Source organism: Ptychodera flava, chromosome 3 (assembly GCF_041260155.1).
Source record: "Ptychodera flava strain L36383 chromosome 3, AS_Pfla_20210202, whole genome shotgun sequence".
NCBI lineage: Eukaryota > Metazoa > Hemichordata > Enteropneusta > Ptychoderidae > Ptychodera > Ptychodera flava.
This window is the reverse complement of record NC_091930.1, coordinates 46446807-46467050: the sequence shown is the minus strand read 5'-3', so window position 1 is coordinate 46467050 and position 20244 is coordinate 46446807. Positions and strand designations below refer to the sequence as shown.

Here is a 20244-nt window from a genome sequence, read left to right as displayed (position 1 = left end):
AATGGGGTGTAAAATAAAGAGTCAAGAGGCGAGGTTAGGCTATATAGTCATTTATTTTATTTACTACGATCAGTCAGAGCATGAAGAGAAGGCGAGGAACTGATAGAGAAAACTGAGAAAAACTCAATAATAAGCTTATTAGTAGTGTGTGGGCCGCCTGTGTCTCAAGCAGTGGCAGACTGAAATACCCAGATATGGCCTGCCAGTGCTTTGAGATGGCGCTCAATTACGGACCACATCTGGACACGGCTTTTGAGAGTTTCACCCCTTCCTTCTGTTATACCTTGCTGGTACCTTCATTGTTGACTTTGTCAAAGTTAATCCAGTGGTAATCTGGTGCACTCAAACTCATCAGATATTAGACTAAATTACTAACCTTGCTTGCTTTGGCGAATTAGGCAATCAAACTAGTAAGAAAATAGACACAAAATAGTGACAAAACTTCGCTTAAGATTGTCAAAGGACAAATTCGAAAAAAAAAATCATTACAAAACCAGTGCTAACATAAGACAATGACACCAAAGCTGCAAAGAAAGGTTGGTGGTATAACTCTTTATTGGCAATATATATCATAGTCAAACATATTAAAATAAACCATAGCAAGAAGAACCTTTTCCTGATACCAAGACACCCCTACCCCAGGGGATGGACTTTTGTGCAAATCCCTATGACATGGCCTGCCAGTGCTTTGAAATGGCGTTCAATTGAACGCCATCTCAAGCAGGGTCAGGCTGATTCACACTATCTCAAACTTTATTTTGCAGCTTTGCCATAACAAACAAAGTTTGCCCTTTCATTCTCTATTAAAGACCAGCTCCCTGTCCTTCAAAGTGTTTGTACCAGAAAACGCATTTGTTTGTCTCATTTCTTTAATTTTTGTTTAGGCACAGCAATTTTAAAATATTTTTGTATCAAAGTCGTCATTTGAAAATAAAATAAAAAGTATGCTCTTTTAACAGGAAAAATAACATATTTAGGTACTATAGATTATAGTCTATAGAAGCTGTTGGTATGGGTATATGTCCGGTGTCCGTCGTCAGTCTGTATGTATGTATGTATGTTTGTATGTATGTATGTTTGTGAGGCGTCCGTCCACTCAAATATCCTGAGAACCGCAGTACTTACTGATTTGATATTTCTCTTGTAGATGAAAAGTATGATAATGAGAAACTGTTTTTTTTAATATTTTTATATTGTTGAAAATATGCAAATTAGCATCAAAAAAGGCGTTTTTGGAAAAAAATGTTCTTCATAACCGCTGGTCAGACAGCTTTGTTATTTGGTATACAGGTCCCTAATAGCCCAACTTAGATTTGTTCAAATTGTGAGGAAATATGCAAATCTGTATTTTTAAGGAATTTTTGTGTCATTTTTGGTCAAAACTTTATTTCATCAAAACCACTTGTCTGACAGCTTTGATATTTGGTATACAGGTTCCTACAGATGAACTCTATACGATATATTGAATATATGATGAAATCTGCAATTTTGTATTTTTTGTGCAATTTTTGCCATTTTTGGTCAAAAAATGTGTTGCTCAAAAACTACTTGTCTGATTCCTTTGATATAGGGTATACAGGTTCCTAGGGGTTGTCTTAGTGTGATATATTGAAAGTTGATGAAATCTTCAATTTTTGTATTTTTGGGTCATTTTTTTGCCATTTTTGGTCCAAATATTTGTTTCTCAAAAGTTACTCATCTGATAGCTTTGATATTTGGTATACATGTTCCTAGGCTTTATCTTAATGTAATGTATTGAAATTATGATGAAATCTTCAATTTTGTATTTTTGCAGCTAATTTTGCCATTTTTGGTCAGGCCATCCTGAAATGAGCTATCAAAGATCTCGACCTTCTTCATCAATACATATGTCACAAAAAGTTGCTCTCTACATAACACAGCAGAGCTCTGTCGACTGTTGGGTTGCTTGTTTTTTCAAAACCGCAGGTCAGACAGATTTAATATTTGGTTTACAGGTCCCTAGGATGACCTTAGTGAGATAATTTCATACAGTCAGGAAATATTTAATTTTGTATCCATGTCTATAGTAGCTTCAGGACTTTGGCCCTATGTTTGAAGTATGCTGTTGATTATTTCTATTTGTCAAATTTTAATTGCTAAAAAGCAGTTAAAGGAACACAAGCTGTAACTTGTGGCATGTTTTTCAGTATTCTGCTTCAACTACCGTGTCTGACCCTAATCCGCTTGTCATGCTGACATTTCAAGATTCTTTTTGTCAACACAGCTTGTATGTGTTTAGTGATCATTGTTTATTGTTTACAAATTAATTCTACTCCAGACTTGAATACAATTTTCAACAATAACAATGGAGATTATACTCATATAGGTTGTGTTGATATGCTAAATACTTGGCATTAAATTACAGTTTAGGGATTCAATGCAGAAAGTGTAGGGAATCCACAATACAAAAGTTCTGAGAAATAGCCAAAAGATACAGCTGATAGAGCTTTAAAAGGAGAATGTGGAAAATTGCATGTTTTGGCATAAAATATTTTGATTTTACTAAGATCGCACAATCTCAATTTAGATAAGATGTTGTTTACAGCAGATCTATAAACATAGACGATGACTATGACGCAGAAGCTGTTAGATGAGACATTTACTGTGAATTCAGTTATTGAGCTTTGTCTGTTTGATGTCAGTATAATAAATATATAAAGAAAAGTTAAAGAAATATTTCTCTAGTAACTTATCTGAATGGCTGTAAGTACAAACATGTCCATATTTCATTCACATTGTTTACTATCACACCACTTCGTTAGCAAAGTACACTACTCGCATAATGTCTGGTGATGAAACCGAACTCAATTACCTAATAAAGCATCCTTTTTTCAGATATTTCGACGAGGCACAATCATCTTGTACAGTAAGTGTGCTTGTTTTTGTACCTTTGAAATCTTATGTACAAAGCATAGTCTATTTCCCTGACCCATTTATACAGCTGGCGCTGCTAACGTAAATATGGTCAAGTATAGGCTGATGATTAAGTAAGAATTTTGACTGCTTATTAATGAGTATAGTCACGTGACAATATCATGTGATCAGCACATCTGTACAGTGCCATGGCAACCTCGGAAATTAGATGACGAAACATCGAACGTTGTAGATGTTTGCATTGCTTCATTTTTAAGTCTCCGACTATTAGTCTATGAGGGTATTTAGTGGTGACATGACTATTAGTCTATGAGGGTATTTAGTGGTGACATGACGATTATCGTCTATAATTTTTTTTCTCAGACGTGACCTGGTGACCATGGTGACCTTTGTCATGTACGGCAATGGCTCAAAAATAAACGATTCTTCGTTTTTCATTCAATGTCGGCATAAGATGCTTGATTCGGGAAACTATGGAGGTTAAATTATTCTATGGGCATACGAAATATAAATTCCAAGGTAGTTCCAAGTGGGAAATAAATTCAACGCAATTACTGCATTCGTATTATTGACCAATGATAGCCATGCTTACAATAGGCCATACCTGTCGCTATGTTCGTTAGCAGCGCAGCCAGAGGTAGAAATGGGTCAGAGAAGCAGACAATACGAAGCGTACATTAGTCATAAAATTTTCAGCTGTGAGATATAAAATACACGAGGCATTTTTTGGCATCGCATATTGTCATTTTTTATAGAATAATCATTGTAAAACACAAAATCAGCATATTTCGTTGTTTTGGATGTGTATATACAGATACAGTATTTGACGCAGCCACAGCAATGCATTGTGGGATAAACGGGAAAATGTCTATTTCCAAAGCCTTGCATCATATTCCTGTGCAGATTAGCTTATTTCGTCCTTCTCGGTGATTTGTTATAGTTGGAATGGTAAGTCAATCATTTGTGATCTATTTTACTGCTATTTATAAACTTGTTCTGTGATGGTAACATTAACGATTATGAAGAAGCCAGAACGTAGGCGTTTATCAAGTGATAAGAGGGGAAATAGGTCGCTTCATGCATAGGGCTTCCGTGAAAATGAGTTAAACGATCCAACATGGCGATTGCTGAGGAATTACTCTTAAAATTAAACCTCAGTATTCATTAAAATCCGCCAAATCAAAGAGGAATTTCTTCGATCAATGTCTTAGTTTTTTTTTGCTTGAAGGTTTCAGTGATATATCTCGAAAGGTAACACCACAACCACCACCACATTAACAATACTCTTTTGCATCGTGAAATAACCGCGAAAAGGTCTATTTCCAAAGCCTTGCATCGAACTGGTCTGCGTAACAGAGTTTCTTTCGATTATCTCGGTGATTTTATTACAGTTTGAATATATATATATATATATATATATATATATATATATATATATATATATATATATATATATATATATATATATATATATATATATATATATATATAATATATATATATATGTATATTATATATACGTACATACATATATATATATGTGTGTATATATATATATATATATATATATATATATATATATATATATATATATATATATATATATATATATATATATATATATATATATAATATATATATATATATATATATATATTTATCACATGAACTGGCCCGAATTCCCACCTGTGTGACGTAGAACAGGACGGATAAGAAATCCGAATTACCCCTGTTGTACGTCATCAACCGGAACTTTTTTCTTGCATGGTACCGTTCATACATGCGGGGTCGCGACGTGAACATAGACAGATTTGTCGTGATAGATGCCGTGCTCTCATGACATTAGGTGAACCGATAAATCCACACATGGAAACATAGAAGGCATGTCCAGAGAAATTTCGAGTAGCTAAAAATATAGCTGTTCCCGAATCGAATGGGGATACCGCCGATCCAGTCGAGTTGCCTCGTAAGGCTCAATGTGGACGTCGTACCTGGCGATCCCGGTTGGCGATAAACCTGAAATCTACACCTCAACGGAAGTTCAACTGAATAAATGAGTACAGTATAATCTTCGGGAAAGCGACATACAGGCACAAGCATAAAGTCATTCGACTAACAACGATAAATTTCCTTCATCATACAAAAAATTCTGTAAATTCTTGGCTCGGAATCAAACCTGTAGCGCGGCGTAAGGCTGTAGCGCTATCGAAGACATCAGCTGTTGAGCTGTATATGCACTGCAGCGCTGTGGAATCCGATGTACTTCGAAAGTTGACTCAGACAACACTCAAAACAGAGTTTCCGTCAAGTAAAATTAGGATGTATCTACGGGTGAGATATATGTCACTGCAAACATCAAAGTCCTTAGGGACCGTTCAGTTTTTAAGGCCGGGGGGGGGGGGCGGCAAAATCCAGGGGGGTCATCGTAATTTTGGAATCCGCAACGGGGGGGGGGGGGGTCATTGCTTTTTCACTGGTAGGAAAGGGGGGGGGGGGTCACCACATTTTCAAAAACATAATACCAACAATAAAGTTCACTTTATGCCATGGCCATGATCGACCGTCTTTACCGGCGGCCCACTACAATAAATATACATTATGTATTACCCATGACCCTCTTAACGGGCAGACGCCTTTGGCGGCCCACTCCAATTAGGTTTACTTCATGCAATGGCCATGATTGACCCTCTTTACCGGCGTGCCACCTTTGGTGGCCCACTAGAATAAAGTTGACTTTACGTAATGGCCATGACCCTCTTAACCGGAGGGCTGCCTTTGGCGAACCACTCCAATAAAGTTTACTTATATAATGTCCATGGACATGAGTTGTCTATGGAAATGAAGTTAAAAATTGCCTTACAGTCGCCCTAATTAACAGACGTTTCAATGGATGTGGCTGAGAAGTTTGTGCACTGGCATCTCTGCTACACATATAAAGTGCGCTGCGTACCGGAGTTCAAATCCAAATCATACGGGTAAATTTGACATATGGGTTTTGGTTATTTTTCAGGGGGGTCATCAATTTTTTTCGTCTGACAAAGGGGGGTCATCTTTTTTTCACAAAATGCAGGGGGGGGTTTATATTTTTTTGAACACTGGCGACAAGATTTTGCCGCCCCCCCCCCCAGCCGTAAAAACTGAACGCTCCTTAAGACGAAAAAAATAGACATGGCAGCGTTGTGAGCATAAACATGCAATGAGGTACACTCTCTGTGAGTCATCGAACGGAATCTTTCGCGCTCGCCACGGTTGTCAACTTGTGTGATATTCTGAAAAGCCACGGAATCTCTGAGAATGAGAATTACTGTTTCGATCGTGTCGTTGCATTTACTTCACAAATCTATTTGTAAATATTCTGAATAACTCTGGATACTATGGCTATCTGTCGATGAAAGTTATGTCCACCGTACAGATGGCATGGCCGACTTGCCTTGGCATCGGTACAGCACGAAACAATGATTGACAGGTTCACGTGACAGAATCCGTATGTCAGGTTGGTGGAGATACCATTTGATGCAGCAAATGTCGGCTTGATGGGATTTATGAATGAGGGTATCTCCTTGGTGACGGGCCGCTTTACTCTTTAAATGAAAGTAATTCGCCTAAGTAAAACACAAATCGCGACGAAATTCATGCAATTTTGTTACGATATTTTTGATCCATTCACGTCAAAAGAAAAATAAGAAGACTGTTCATGTGATAAATATATAATCCCATGGTATTTTTCTCTGTTTGACGTCATCGTATACTCGTGTTTTTCGCGGAGCCGCACAACTTTTCGCCTTCGGCTCGAAGTTGTACGACTCCGCGAAAAACACTCGTATATGATGACGTCAACAGAGAAAAATACCATGGGATTATATATAATTATCACATGAACTGGCCCAAATTCCCACCTGTGTGACGTAGAACAGGACGGATAAGAAATCCGAATTACCCCTGTTGTACGTCATCAACCGGAACTTTTTTCTTGCATGGTACCGTTCATACATGCGGGTCGCGACGTGAACATAGACCGATTTGTCGTGATCGATGTCGTGCTCTCATGATATTTTTACAAAAAAGGTGATCCGATAAATCCACACATGGAAACATAGAAGGCATTGTCCAGAGAAATTTCGAGTTGCTTAGGGACTGGACATAAATTACAGGGGGGATGGGCCGGTGTTTTTCGAAACGCCGCTGCGTCAAAAATAATGACCCTTCAAAAGTTCATGCACAAAAATTAGTGACCCTCCCCCTTATCCGTGCATGAAAATAAGTGACCCTCCCCTGTTACTCAATACCCCCCAACAAACCCGCAATGCGTTCAAGACCTCCTTCTGACTTGCTATACTTTTGAAGTCCCCTCCCAAAGGAAGGCAAAATGCGGCCGATGTAACGCTTTGTCCAAAAAGTATCAAATCATATGTGTATAATAATTCATGTAAATGTACTTTGCTTGAAGTGGTAGGAAAAATGTGCATGCATGTACAAAAAATGTAATTTTTAGATTTCATCGATAATGTCGATTCACTATGCACGGCAGCCTATGACGAAACTTTGAATATTTTTTTTTCCAATACAAAACTAGGTAAATCTGTGCATTTATGTACATCTAATTATTAGTATTAATGTTCATGACTAGACTACAGTGGTTTCAAGTCAATGTTGTGCAAGAAATTTGTTTTGGGAATTTCACTGAAATGTTCATTCGCTATGCATGGCAGGCCTATGATGAAACTATGAATATTTTTTTAATACAAAACTAGGTAAATCTGTGCATTTATGTACATCTAATTATTAGTATTAATGTTCATGACTAGACTACAGTGGTTTCAAGTCAATGGTTGTGCAAGAAATTTGATTTTGGAATTTCACTGAAATGTCCATTCACTATGCATGGCAGCCTATGATGAAACTATGAATATTTTTTTTCAATACAAAACTAAGTAAATCTGTGCATTTATGTACACCTAATTATTAGTATTAATGTTCATGACTAGACTACAGTGGTTTCAAGTCAATGGTTGTGCAAGAAATTTGTTTTTGGCATTTCACTAAATGTCCATTCACTAATGCATTGCAGCCTATGATGAAACTATGAATATTTTTTTTTAATACAAAACTAAGTAAATCTGTGCATATATGTACACCTAATTATATAGTATTAATGTTCATGACTAGACTACAGTGGTTTCAAGTCAATGGTTGTGCAAGAAATTTGATTTTGGAATTTCACTGAAATGTCCATTCATTACACATGGCAACCTATGATGAAACTATGAATATTTTTTTTTCAATACAAAACTAGTAAATCTGTGCATTTATGTACACCTAATTATTAGTATTAATGCTCATGATTAGACTAGAGTGGTTTCAAGTCCATGGATGTGCAAGAAATTTGATTTTTGAATTTCACCAAAATGTTGATTCGCTATACATAGTAGGCTAAGAGGAAACTACAAATTACTCATAGGTTATCTGATCCTAAATTGTTATTCAAAAGTTGTTAGACCTGAAGCTTCCAGTTGTTATTGATGACATTTTGCACTATTCTGAATAGTTTGTATTCTGTCAATGTCCTCAAAAACTGAAAAATGTACATACAGCTTCATGAACATTTGACACCGACCTATACCCAATGTATTGTCAATGGGAGAATGATATCAAATAAGTGATCTCCCAAATCGTTTTTTGAAAGCATCATTATAGGGGACAGTTTATATGTACAATAGAGGAGTTGGATAAGTAGAAATCATGACAACTTAAATCAATGTGCTGCTTGGATCATCAATACATTGCTTATTATACCTTAAACTTGCGCCCGAAGGGCGCGCCAAAAATGGAAATGACAGAAAATGAAAGTGCCAGGAGGTATGTTTTCTTTTTTCAGTATTCCATATTCTCTAATACGTGCACATGCAATTTCAGCTTTGATGCATACAAAAAGGTGACCCTCCCCCATAGGCTTGCACAAAATTTTATGACCCTTCAAAAATGCTTGCGCGAAAAATGGCGACCCACCCCCAAAAAACACCGACCCACCCACCCCCCTTGTAATTTGTGTCCAGTCCCTAAAACTATAGCTGTTCCCGAGAATCGAATGGGGATACGCCGATCCAGTCGAGTTGCCTCGTAAGGCTCAATGTGGACGTCGTACCTGGCGATCCCGGTTGGCGATAAACCTGAAATCTACACCTCAACGGAAGTTCAACTGAATAAATGAGTACAGTATATTATCTTCGGGAAAGCGACATACAGGCACAAGCATAAAGTCATTCGACAAACAACGATAAATTTCCTTCATCATACAAAAAATTCTGTAAATTCTTGGCTCGGAATCAAACCTGTAGCGCGGCGTAAGGCTGTAGCGCTATCGAAGACATCAGCTGTTGAGCTGTACCGTTATATGCACTGCAGCGCTGTGGAACCCGATGTACTTCGAAAGTTGACTCAGACAACACTCAAAACAGAGTTTCCGTCAAGTAAAATCAGGATGCATCTACGGGTGAGATATATGTCACTGCAAACATCAAGGTCCTTAAGACGAAAAAAAAAGATACGGCAGCGTTGTGGGCATAAACATGCAATGAGGTACACTCTCTGTGAGCCATCGAACGGAATCTTTCGCGCTCGCCACGGTTGTAAACTTGTGTGATATTCTGAAAAACCACGGAATCTCTGAGAATGAGAATTACTGTTTCGACCGTGTCGTTGAATTTACTTCATAAATCTATTTGTAAATATTCTGAATAACTCTTGATGCTATGGCTATCCGTCACTAGCACGATGAAAGTTATGTCCACCGATGGCATGGTCGACTTGCCTTGGCATCGGTACAGCGCGAGACAATGATTGACAGGCTCACGTGACAGAATCCGTATGTCTGGTTGGTGGAGATACCATTTGATGTAGCAAATGTCGGCTTGATGGGATTTATGAATGAGAGTATCTCCTTGGTGACGGGCCGCTTTACTTTTTAAATGAAAGTAATCCGCGTAAGTAAAACACAAATCGCGACGAAATTCATGCAATTTGTTACGATATTTTTGATCCATTTACGTCAAAAGAAAAATAAGAAGACTGTTCATGTGATAAATATATAATCCCATGGTATTTTTCTCTGTTTGACGTCATCGTATACTCGTGTTTTTCGCGGAGCCGCACAACTTCTCGCCTTCGGCTCGAAGTTGTACGACTCCGTGAAAAACACTCAACTACGATTGGAACTAATTTGGGATAATTGGATCTTCGAATTTTTCAAATTTTACAAAAGTGTTATGCTACCTATAGCTGAACGTTGCAATATTACAAATTACTTCTAAAAACAAGTGTATAACCTAAAAGGAAAAGCGGATGAGCCTATATTTGTAGATTAAACCGACATGACTTCACCATCCAATTATCCCAAATTAGTTCCAATCGTGTTACTCGTATATTTTGACGTCAAACGTCAAAGATGAACTTGTAACACAACGTTTCGCTCCAAAACTAGAGCTTCTTCAGGTGCACTGTATAACGGAAAATACAAAGATCGTGCTTATAAATAAATGCTGTACATGAAGAAAACATTGCTTTACAAAGCTTTAAACTGTCAGTAGAATTGTTTTACAAAGTCGATCGATTGAAATGATATTGATTTAGTAATAAAAAGTAGTCACCTTGCAGTCCGACGCCCAAGGTCGGAATCTGGCGTGCTGATGTGCACGAATGGCTATTTATACCTCCGGGAAATGGACTGAGAGGGCGCTGTGGGAACTTATGTGAATATCGGGCTCATGTGTAAGCCAACAGGTGAAAGAGTATCGAGTTTCTGGATCCATAGTGATTCGATTGTTTACGTAGCTTATCATCTGACTAATATATTTGCACTGTCGCGGAAATTGTAATGTCGTTGATGTCATGCTGATCAGAGTTGAAACGAGTGGCTACAGGAGTGTCTTCTGTGGCGAGTAGTCGAGAGATGATTGATGAAACGTAGTCTAAGTGATGTCTTAGGGAGCGTTCAGTTTTTACGGCCTGGGGGGGGGGCGGCAAAATCTCGTCGCCGGTGTTCAAAAAACATAGACCCCCCCTGCATATTTTTGTGAAAAAAAGATGACCCCCCCTTTGTCAGACGAAAAAATTGATTGACCCCCCCCCCCTGAAAAATAACCAAAACCCATATGTCAAATTTACCCGCATGGTTTGGATTTGAACTCCGGTACGCAGCGCACTTTATTCGTGTAGCAGAGATGCCAGTGCACAAACTTCTCAGCCACATCCATTGAAACGTCTGTTAATAAGGACGACTGTAAGGCAATTTTTTAACTTCATTTCCATAGACAACTCATGTCCATGGACAATGTATAAAGTAAACTCTATTGGAGTGGTTCGCCAAATGCAGCCCTCCGGTTAAGAGGGTCATGGGCCATTACGTAAAGTAAACTTTATTCTAGTGGGCCACCAAAGGTGGACGCCGGTAAAGAGGGTCGATCATGGCTATTGCATAAAGTAGACTTTACTGGACAGGGCCGCTGAAGGCGCGCGGCCATTACCATTATTCAGTGCGTGATCCCAGGGGTCCCTCAAAAATGTTTCTAATACAAGCCGCGGCTTCAACCGGAATTTCACAGTAGATTGCCGTGGGGTATTACATAAAGTCAATTTATTGTAGTGGGCCACCACAGGCGGCCCGCCGGTAAAGACGGTCGGATCATAGCCATTGCATGAACTAAACCTAATTGGAGTGGGCCGCCAAAGGCGTCTGCCTGTTAAGAGGGTCATGGGTAATAAATAATGTATATTTATTGTAGTGGGCCACCGAAGGCGGCCCGCCAGTAAAGAGGGTCAATCATGGCCATGGCATAAAGTGAACTTTATTGTTGGTATTATGTTTTTGAAAATGTGGTGACCCCCCCTTTCCTACCAGTGAAAAAGCGATGACCCTCCCCCTTTGCGGATTCCAAAATTACGATGATCCCCCCCCTGGATTTTGCCGCCTCCCCCGCCGTAAAAACTGAACGGTCCCTTAGTTTCACCCACATATTGTTTTGAGCAACGTTTGCACGTGATGAGATAAATGATGTTCTTACTTTGACAACTCATATTGTTTCTGATTTCATGGATGGTATAACAGGCTGTGCTAGTGAAATGGGTGATATCCGATGACAATTTGCAATTATTTCAACTATTTACCATCCAACACAATGTATTTCTGAATATACTGTTTTTCCCGGCGATCCTTAATAATCCTTCGGAGATACTAGTGGTAACCCGCTGTTTGATCTTTCCATCCTGACGTATCGTAACCATGTACAAACTGGTTAACAATATAAAGAGATCGAGTGAGAAACTACTAAATTGCCAAATACATGCAAGCAGCCTTCGAATCTACAAAATCAACAATAATGTTCCCAAGGGATTGAAACTCAAACTTAGTCCAAATGTCGTCGGCAAGTCATTATCTTTCACAGAAAAATGGAACAAGGTTTTACATAATGCGTCAAAAACATTATTTAATCTTCTCATAAAAGAATATGCTCGAAAACAACGAAAGTTACACAGGGATGGAATCAAAACCAAGTTTGATATCAAAAGAATACGCACACCTATCTGCAAAAACTGACAACCCTGCCATCAAACATGAACAAGCAGAACTCTTCTACGACACCATCGTAGTTGCGAAGCCACTCACCAGACAAGAAATCAACTACGGTCATCAATGTAACTCAAATCAAACTCACGGAACACCAAATAAACCTCCTGGATAAGGGCTTGTCTTTCTGCCCCACCCCGACGAAAGCTAACAAAGTTCAACTAGCCATCGATATGAACACTTTCCACCGTCGTCTACGCTTGGCGGAATATTTCTTCGACGATGAAACAGAGGACACGACAAAATATGTCAATGAACCATTCCGCAAAAAGAATCTCTTCACACCACCTCCGAACCGTGATTCATTTCTAGAGGCATTCATCACTTTGACCAAAGAAGATACAGAAGATCATTCAAAATTCAGAACTATGAAGGACTCTTCCTACCTCCATGATCTCACCAAATCAGAGAGAGGTGCATTAGAAACACTCAGGAAGAAGAGGGACTGGATCTTCAAACCAGCAGACAAAGGGTCAGCTATGGTAATAATGAACAGGTCAGACTACATCCTAGACGCTGATAAGATTCTGAACAATACAAAACATTATAAAAGACTCAAATCAGATCCCACTAACAAAAGCAATATTTCTATCAAAGCAGCCATAAATGATAAATTCCAACAGGGTAATATTTCAAGTCAACCCGGGATTATCTCATTTGCAACGACCCCAAACCAGGCACATTTTACATGTTGCCCACAATACACAAGGAGGGCATCCGATTTAGACAAATTATTTCCACTATTAACCATCCAACGCAAGGTATTTCTGAATACATAGATCATCATCTCCAACCACTATCAGCGAAATTGCCATCATATATCAAATACACGACCCACTTTTTACAGATCATCCATAATCTAGAACACATTCCTCCAGGAAGCTCCATGATAACATTTGACGTGGTTTCTCTTTACCAAGTATTCCCATAGAGGAAGGCATACAAGCCTGTCGTAAGGCCTTAGATTACAGATCCGACAAGACCCCACCCACAAATACTACCATACGTTTCTCAAAATTAGTCCTATACAGCAATAACCTTGTCTTCAACAATCAACACTTCTTACAAATTCACGGCACAGCCATGGGCCAAAAGATGGCACCTAGATAATGCAATTATCTATATGGGTGATCTGGAAGAAAAAATTCTACAGGATGCACCCTCAACACCGCTTCTATGGCATCGATTTATCGATGACATTTATAGTATTTTCGTAGCAGGCACGCAAGCCATTACTGCCTTCTTTAAGTATATCAATTCATATCATCTCACTTTCAAATTCACCATGATGGAGGAATCAAAGACAAGCATGATTTCTAGATGTCAAAGTTCATGTGGATGATCACGGCAAAATTATGACCGATTTATACGAAAAACCTACAGACACCCATCAGTATTTTCATTTTAATTCCTCACACCTAAGACATGTTAAACTGGGTTTACCATATAGCCTGGCCATTCGAATTTGTCGCATTTGTTCAGAAACTCAATGGAGAGACATACACCTTTCTGAACTACAATTTTCTCTCTTGGAACGAGGCTACCCACGAAATCTTGTGGTAAACCAAATACAACGTGCTAAGGCGATTCCCAGAACAACCTTACTGCAATACCATAATAAACAACCCCAACAAGCGATACCAGATACACCTATAATATCATACCGTCGTAACAGAAATCTCCGCGATCTTCTGGTTCACTCCGACATTAGTACGTCCATTACACACAAACCTGGATTCTTTAAATGCGGCTCAAAAAGGGCATGCAATGTTTGCAAATTTTCATCGAATATCACCCACTTCACTAGCACCGCCAATAATACCATCCATGAAATCAGAAACAATATGAGCTGTCAAAGTAAGAACATTATTTATCTCATCACGTGCAAACGTTGCTCAAAACAATATGTGGGTGAAACTAAGACTTCACTAAGACTACGTTTCAACAATCAACTCTCGACTACTCGCCATAATAAAGACACCCCTGTAGCCACTCATTTCAACTCTGATCAGCATGACATCAACGACATTACAATTTTCGCGATAGTGCAAATATATCAGTCAGATGATAAGCTACGTAAACAAATCGAATCACTATGGATCCAGAAACTCAATACTCTTTCACCTGTTGGGTTAAACATCCGCCCGATATTCACATAAGTTCCCACAGCGCCCTCTCAGTCAATTTTCCGGAGGTATAAATAGCAATTCACCTGCATATTCGCAACTCGGGATATGCATATCGGACTGCAAGGTGACTACTTTTATCACAAAATCACATATCATTTTCAATCGATCGACTTTGTCAAACAATCCTACTGACAGTTTAAAGTTTTGTAAAGCAAAGTTTGTTTAATGTACAGCATTTATTTATAAGCACGATCTTTGTATTTTCCGTTATACAGTATACCTGAAGAAGTTTAGTTCTGGAGCGAAACGTTGTGTTACAAGTTCATTAAAATACGTTCGGACCAAACAACTGGGTGTGGTAGTGTGTATCAATCAAGTTTTCTGTATTATTCCACTCCACTCTCCACTGGGGATCAACTGCTAACGTCCTATTGACACTATATATCTATCTATCTATCTATCTAGAAAATTTGTATAGCGCCTAAAATCCAAAGTTAAACAATGCTCAGTGGCGCTTAGAGTTACAATGAAAATGCTTCAAATGGGTGGCTGCAGCTAATGACATATATGACATATATATATATATATATATATATATATATATATATATATATATATATATATATATATATATATATATATATATATATATATATATATATATATATTATATATATATATATATATAATATATATATATATATATATATATATATATATATATATATATATATATGACACCAAACACTAATAAGAAGAAAGCTTGCGGGGTTCATTTAAGGGAAACGCAAGTCATGAATGGCATGGCGCTACCACCACAACACTGACGATATGCTTTTGTTGCTTTGTCTCTTTCGAGATACAAGTGCCCCTAGGTAAACAAAATACCTATTTGTCGACTATTCACCTTTTTCCATTTTCGGATGGCTACCTAGCTTTATTGCCATTATTTTGATGGAGATTCCGGCCAACATTCTGGACATTCATCCCGTTTAGACCATTCTACGGAGATCATAATAGCACATCTGAGATAGATGATATTTTCTAGGACTGACAAAACAATACGTATGTTTACATAATTTGTTTACACCAATAGTGTGTTCAAGCATTTGCAAGAAGTCAACACAAGTCTTTTAAATAGAACGTATGTAATAAGAACGATTTAGCCTGTTTTTCTGTCACCATGTTTAGACTTTCCTTTTTTGAAATGCTGAATGGGGAAACGGTATGGGCTACAGAGTCAACAACGAGCGCACGATTGCCACTAGCAACCTTGCTGGTGCATTCGTTGTTGACTTGTCAAAGTTAATCCAGTGGTAATCTGGTGACAGCGTCCACAGATTAGTAATTTACCCTTGCTTACTTTAGCGAATTAGGCACTCAAACTATTCAGATAATAGACTAAATTACTACGTTGCTTGCTTGGCGAATTAGGCAATAAAACTGGTCAGATAATAGACGCAACACAGTGACAAATCTTCGCTTAAGATTGTCAAAGTACAAATATGAAAAAAGAAATCATTACAAAACCTGTGCTAACATAGGACAAAGACACCAAAGCTGCAAAGAAAGGTTGGTGGTATAAAACTTTATTGGCAATATATCATAATCAAACGTATTACAATAAATTAAACCATAGCAAGAAGAACCTTGTCCTGAGACCAGGGCACCCGTACCCAAACTCCTACCCCTGGGGACTTCTGTGCAATTCCCTATGGGTAGTCATTCTTTCAAAATGAAGTATATAAAGATGAAATATAAATATTAGATCCGTAACATTTGTGATTATCTCTGCATTCAACATTAGTTATCCTTATGATTTCACATTATAACATATATAATATCATCCCATGCAAAATAATTGAAACCCCGGAAATGCAAAACGATTTTCTTAATGCATTGCTTGACTATTAGCAATGAATTTGTTCCATCACCAATCCCAGTGACCAAATTTAAAGGAGGTTCTTGGTTTTCTCTGGTGAAACTTACCCGTGTAATACTAGCATGTTAAAGTTAAAATGAGCTGAGTAAATTAGTCATGACGTATATTTACATTTGACAGAATTGTGCATCTAAACGACATTCGAGAGTACAAAAATGTATTTCAAATTTACTTCACAGGATGATATAACCCCAGAGAGGCGGGAATACAAACTTTAATCACCTTTTCGCAGTTGGAAACAAGGCTTGAAATTCTGAAGATGTAATCTTCGCGGTCAGAGAATACATATCAGGTGAGTTTTAAATCAAAGAGGGAATATTTGGTCAGAGAATACATATCAGGTGAGTTTTAAATCAAGGAGGGAATATTTGGTCATGAGAGAGAATACATATCAGGTGAGTTTTAAATCAAGGAGGGAACATTTGGTTAGAGAAAACATATCAGGTGAGTTTTAAATCAAGGAGGGAATATTTGGTCATGAGAATACATATCAGGTGATTTTTAAATCAAGGAGAGAATATTTGGACCATCCATTCGCTGAAGTGATGGTCACTAAGATATATAAACCATTAATGTCGCAAAGAATTTGTATTGTGTGAATATGTCGTTATCATTTTAACCGTTCGTAGCATCATGAGACATAAGATATTTTTACTGTCGTTCTCACAGAAAACGAGTCTTCATAATATCATACGGCGTTATATGTCAGATCTGTGAAAGATTTCCAAGTCTCTAGAAAATAATTTCAATATCCTAGCTTTACCGACGTACAAATCTTCATCGCTTCCACCATCATCGTCACCACAACAAAAAGCGTCAAAAGGCAATGATATAGGTTATACCAGTGTACAATGTCGATGAGCTAAAAAAACGAGATTGGAACTAATTTGCAAATTTCTCAAGTGTTAGATGCCATATAGCTGAATAATGCAATATCGCAAATTACTCATAAACACAAGTGTGTAATATAAATAGAAAAGCAGATTAGATAACATTTGTAGATTAAATCGACATTACTTCACCATCCAATAAGCCCAAATTAGTTCCAATCTTGCTAAATGTGTTTATTACTTTTTCCCCGAAAGACTTCACTTCCCCAAATGATTGTATCGTTTGTCAGAATATTTATGTTTAGGTCGTCACATTAATTTTGCAAGTTGGCTAGAAGCGACATAGTACAATGATCGCCGTTTTGTGTTTATTCTGCAAGGGTTAATTGAAAAGTCTCTCTAGCAAAAATCGTCCCTCATATCTATTAACTCACACGATTTCTTTACAGAAGGTGGCACATACACGTATTTATCATGCAGAATGTCTAAACATATGAGTGTAAACAATGGCAGGAATCGTCGCTAGTAGAAGTAGAGAAGGTAGAGATGGTTTGAAGAGAAAACATGATAAAGGAGATGGTGATACTGATGACGACGATGATGATGATGATAAAAAGAATAAGGACTTTGAAGTAAAAGAGAAGAAAATTCCGGTACGTGATATCGATAATTTTAATGCAGTAAAACAGAAAAGAATAAAACGGTACATCAGAAGTCTAGTTATTATGATCGGAGGTCTGAGGATAAAGTTAGCTTGTGTATCTTCTTGCTTAGAAAATAATTGACTTTGTCCTCAGTAATCAATCAAAGAAGTTCATGAAAACCATCCAGCACTACATTAAAAAGAAAACTTTGACATTTGTGATTTTTGTTCTTTGTGGTACATAAAACATTTAACGATTGTGTCGGTATGTTAACATTTGATTTGGTATCATATATATATATATATATATATATATATATATATTATATTATATATATATATATATATATATATATATATATATACATATATATATATCGATAATATATATATATATATGGAATGTGTAACTTGATATATGTGTAACTTATATATATATATATATATATATATATATTTATATATATAGATGTTTTAATTTTAATTACAAAGTTCCATATTTTCATATCTACATATATAATATTTTATATATATATATAAATATATTATGTATATATATATATATATATATATATATATATATATATATATATATATATATATATTATATATATATATATATTTATACCACTCCAGGTCATGTGACCTATTGTTCTTGCCATCCATTTATCCCTGAAAACACGACTGACACCTATTGTTCTTATGCAAAATAAGTAATCAGTCATACTTTTATTCATATGTAAATAAGTAATCACCACACTTTAATGAAAGAAAATCATTATCATATCAATAAAAGTGTAGTGATTACTTATTTAAATATGAAAAAAAGTATGACTGATTACTAATTTGCAAGAGAACAATAGGTCAAGCCGAGATGTCTAAAGCATTCACACACATTCAATAACAAAATGAAGACAATTTGTTCAACTGATATGTTATAGCATCACATTTTATAATTCAATTTTAACTTTCTTTGGACCATGCTCAATGTAAACAACATGATTTGTTGATGAAGACTGTCCATCTTTAGATTCGGTGTCTTCTTGGGTTGGACCAATCTTGTCTGTTTTGTTACATTGTTTTGTCGTAACTTGAGAAACTGGTTTACTTACAGATTCCTCTGATTTAACACTAGATGGAGGTGGTAGTAATATATTCGACACATGCTTTTGTTGTACAGTAGACATGCATTTGAGGCGCGTAAACCGTCATCTGATCTGTGACCTGTTTGTTCTTTGATAAGCTGCTCATCGAATCCCTGATGGTACAGAGATGTTGCCGCATTCACCTACAATTATCAAACACAAAACATATGTCACAAATAGCATGGAAATAAGTACAGCCTTTTTGTAACGTTTGTGGAATAGTCGAAAGAAATTTTGTGATACTGCCGCACACACAACAAATTGTTTTGGTCAATGAATTTAATTTTATAACTTTACAGAATTCGTTTTGTGTATAAATATTTTAGTAAAAGAATTAATTACCTTGCCAGAATATCCAGTGTGCTGGCAGTCTAGCCAAGTCATCTTGCACATTCGCGTTGTGTAAAGACGTATATTTTCTGGCAGGAGAACTTGATTATCCCTTGGCAAGGGTCATCGATAGTACAATCCCGTCCGGTGTTATCATCGCCAAGTACTTTTTTATAAGTTGAAGTACACATCGTGGATTTTATGCGCTCCATAGTAGCGGCTGCTCTAATAGGGCAGTTTGCCCGTGTAAAATCCACTTTGGTTGTTTTTACATGGCCGTCCATGGAACTCTAGGAAGTCTCTTGGGTCATCAGATCAGACAAGTCAAGATCCATCTTGACCAGTCGAAAACACGAAAATGGTATTCAAAGCCTGATGCATCCACGAGGCAATCACATGCATCTACAGATTGAATTCCTTCTCACTAGCCAATAGCCAACAAGATAGAGTAAGGCAAGCCATTTTATTTAACCAATCAGACTAATAGTTTCCTTCTACACAGGTGCATTATACCACTCTGTAGCCCTTATTCAAATGCAGATTTGCAGTTGACCAGAGCCCTTGTCCTACTTGTCTGGGATAGGTCATTCTCCAAAACTCGCATGCCAGGTGCATAATGACCTCTGTGAACCTTTCGACGTACAATGGATCACTCCATTCCATTGTGGGTATTCAAATCAAAAGTAGACGATTTATTGACAGTAATTTTCA

General features: G+C 37.2%; 1 protein-coding gene across 2 annotated transcripts in view; it reads left to right on the top strand.

Annotated features, from left to right (window-relative positions):
- Positions 1–1061: 1061 nt before the first annotated feature.
- LOC139130139 (uncharacterized) overlaps positions 1062–20244 on the top strand; it is a 35102-nt gene continuing 15919 nt past the window's right edge. Inside the window, exons 1-4 of one of the 2 annotated variants that reach the window (XM_070695862.1) lie at positions 1062–2887; positions 3710–3843; positions 16765–16877; positions 17865–18068. In XM_070695862.1, the coding sequence (XP_070551963.1) occupies positions 17922–18068 (147 nt within the window). In that variant the 5' untranslated portion in view covers positions 1062–2887; positions 3710–3843; positions 16765–16877; positions 17865–17921. The remainder of the gene's footprint in view (positions 2888–3709; positions 3844–16764; positions 16878–17864; positions 18069–20244) is intronic. The other variant, XM_070695863.1, reaches the window with a different exon arrangement.